This window comes from Mus pahari, chromosome 9, assembly GCF_900095145.1.
Source record: "Mus pahari chromosome 9, PAHARI_EIJ_v1.1, whole genome shotgun sequence".
NCBI lineage: Eukaryota > Metazoa > Chordata > Mammalia > Rodentia > Muridae > Mus > Mus pahari.
In genome coordinates, this window is record NC_034598.1 from 81,505,368 (window position 1) to 81,507,954 (window position 2,587).

General features: G+C 46.2%; 1 protein-coding gene across 1 annotated transcript in view; it reads left to right on the forward strand.

Annotated features, from left to right (window-relative positions):
• Amdhd1 (amidohydrolase domain containing 1) overlaps positions 1 to 2,587 on the forward strand; it is a 14,155-nt gene that overhangs the window by 4,941 nt on the left and 6,627 nt on the right. The window contains exon 3 of the mRNA XM_029542032.1: positions 1,242 to 1,597. Within this exon, the coding sequence (XP_029397892.1) occupies positions 1,242 to 1,597 (356 nt within the window). The remainder of the gene's footprint in view (positions 1 to 1,241; positions 1,598 to 2,587) is intronic.

Genomic DNA, 2,587 nt, shown 5'->3' on the forward strand with positions numbered 1-2,587 from the left:
TTTTTTTTTTTTAGAACAGAGTTCAGCAACTCCCTGGCAGATTTCCGCTTCCATCCTGTATTCTAAATCATTATTCATAATTTCGAACGAGTAACTTTTGAATGAGTTTCAAGAAATAGTTTGAAAATCACTGTTCACTGCGGATAAATTTGGAAAAACAGATTGCTCAACTAAAATAATGAAATGTCTCACGTTTATTCTCCTTAGAAATATGAGACTTGAGAGTAACATAGATGTAGTCGTATCTGTTAGAGAAGCCACAACCAGCTCCCAGGCAAAAGCCATGATCACATTGTTAAGGGTTCCTCCCTTAAAAGCACAGGCTAGCAGTGACATTCTACTATTTTGGAAAACAGGGTAAGAATCCTATTCTTCAGCCATCCTGTGTCTTCTTCAGCAAATCAGAACGCTTTTAAAGACAATTTTATTATTGCAATGAATGTTGGAGCAAAAAGGCACCTTAGAGACCGTGGTCCAAATGCTGCTACCATACAGATGATGGAGAAATTTGTGTCTGGGAAGGGAGGGTGTAGCAAGCCGAGGGTGGCAGGTCCAGGCCAAGTCTACCCAAAGGCTTGCATGTTTCGATTGGATCACACTCCCCTACTGTCCAGTCATTACCAGGGTTGTAGAAAGAGCCTCTTTATTTGCCTGAGTGACAGAAATTAGGCTCCAAACTGTGCCCACATGACATGGAGTCTGCCCTCGGTCAGTAGAGAGCTGAGTATTTGCTTCGGGCTCCCGAAACCCTACAAGCTTTGTTTTCTCAGACAGAATAAGCCGAGGCTGGCTGCATATGCACTGGGGCTGACTTCACACATTGAAATGCTCCTATATCTGAGTGTTGATCAACTGTTACTGCTTTCAGATGCCCATTTGCCCACCCATCACACGGCCCGTCTCTGCAGTACCTTTGCACACCTCTGCACACCCTTCTGCACACCTCGGGGGCGTCTTTAAGGGACTATGTGCCTTCCTTTCTGATCTGGCTGTTGGTGTCTGTGCCCTGTTGCTTACTAATTTCATTGATTGAAACAGGGTCTCATGTAACCCAGGCTGGCCTGTAACTCCCTGTATAGTTGAAGTGGGTCTTGAGCTTCTGATGCCCCTGCCTCTACTTCCTGAGTGCTGGCACAACAGGCTTGCACCATGCCTCGCTGCTTCTTAACCATCTTGTAACATTGATTTTATTTTTATTTCCTAATCCCCTCTTTCCCTCTCTCACCTGCTCTTAACTGCAGAGCCCCGTAATCACCCTCTAGTATCACCCCTGGAGGTAGGTTCTGCAGACCTGCCTGTAACCTCCCTGAGTGAGCCTTGCGTTCAGTTGGCAGGGGCTACGTACATGGACATTCACCAGGCTGGAGGAGGGATCAACTTCACGGTGGAGCACACCCGTCAAGCCTCGGAGGAGGAACTGTTCTGCTCCTTCCAGCAGAGGCTGCAGTGCATGATGAGGGCTGGCACCACGCTGGTGGAGTGCAAGAGCGGATATGGCCTCAACCTGGAGACAGAGCTCAAGATGCTGCGCGTCATCGAGCGCGCCCGGCGGGAACTGCACCTCAGCCTCTCTGCCACTTACTGCGGGGCTCACTCAGTACCCAAGTAATCTCCGTGGTGGGGCCCAGCTGTCACCCGGGCACTGGGAACAGTCAGGGATGCGATCAGGATGCGTTCTCTGGAGGGTGGAGGCTCTCTAGCACTTCCGCTCTTGCACGGAAGACGAGAGAAAGAGAGAGAGAGAGAGAGAGAGAGAGAGAGAGAGAGAGAGAGAGAGAGAGAGAGAGAGAGATATTTCCAGGAAGATGCTCTGCTTTTAAAAGGTGGCTTTAGGAAAGGGGTTCCAACAGCTTCATCAGCTCTCTTAGTCCTTTAAGGATGAAAAGGGAGGAAATGTACCCAAGCCTTCTATCCATTAGTATAAAGAATGGTCCCTCGAGAGTCCTTTCAAATTACAGCTACCAATTCAAATAATTTCCCCTGATAATCAATTAGCATAAACCACTGTAAAAAATGACTAGTTATTTCCTCTAGGAGATCAAATTGCATAGTCTGCAGAAGGGTTTTCGTTAATCTGTTTACTCAAGAGCAAATATTTTCATTTTAATAGTATAGTATTGTTCTTTTACTTTCTTCCTCTCTCTCCCTCTCCCTCTTCCCCTCCCCTCCCCCTCCCCCTCTCCCTCTCCCTCTCTCTCTCTCTCTCTTTCTTTCTTTCTTTCTTTCTTTCTTTCTTTCTTTCTTTCTTTCTCTCACTCTTTTTTCTTTCTTTTCTTATAACTTTTATTTTCCTACCATCCAGTTGATACATCTGGGTTATTTCCAGCTTCGGGCTATTATAAATAAATAAGGCTGCTATGAACATAGTGAAGCATGTGTCCTTATTACAAGTTGGAACAACTTCTGGGTATATGCCCAGGAGAGGAATTGCAGGATCTTTCAGTAGTACTATGTCTGATTTTCTGATGAACCACCAGACTGATTTGCAGAGTGGTTGTACTACCAGCTTAGAATCCCACCAACAATGGAGGAGTGTCCCTCTTTGTCCACATCCTTGCCAGCATCTGCTGTCACCTGAATTTTTGAT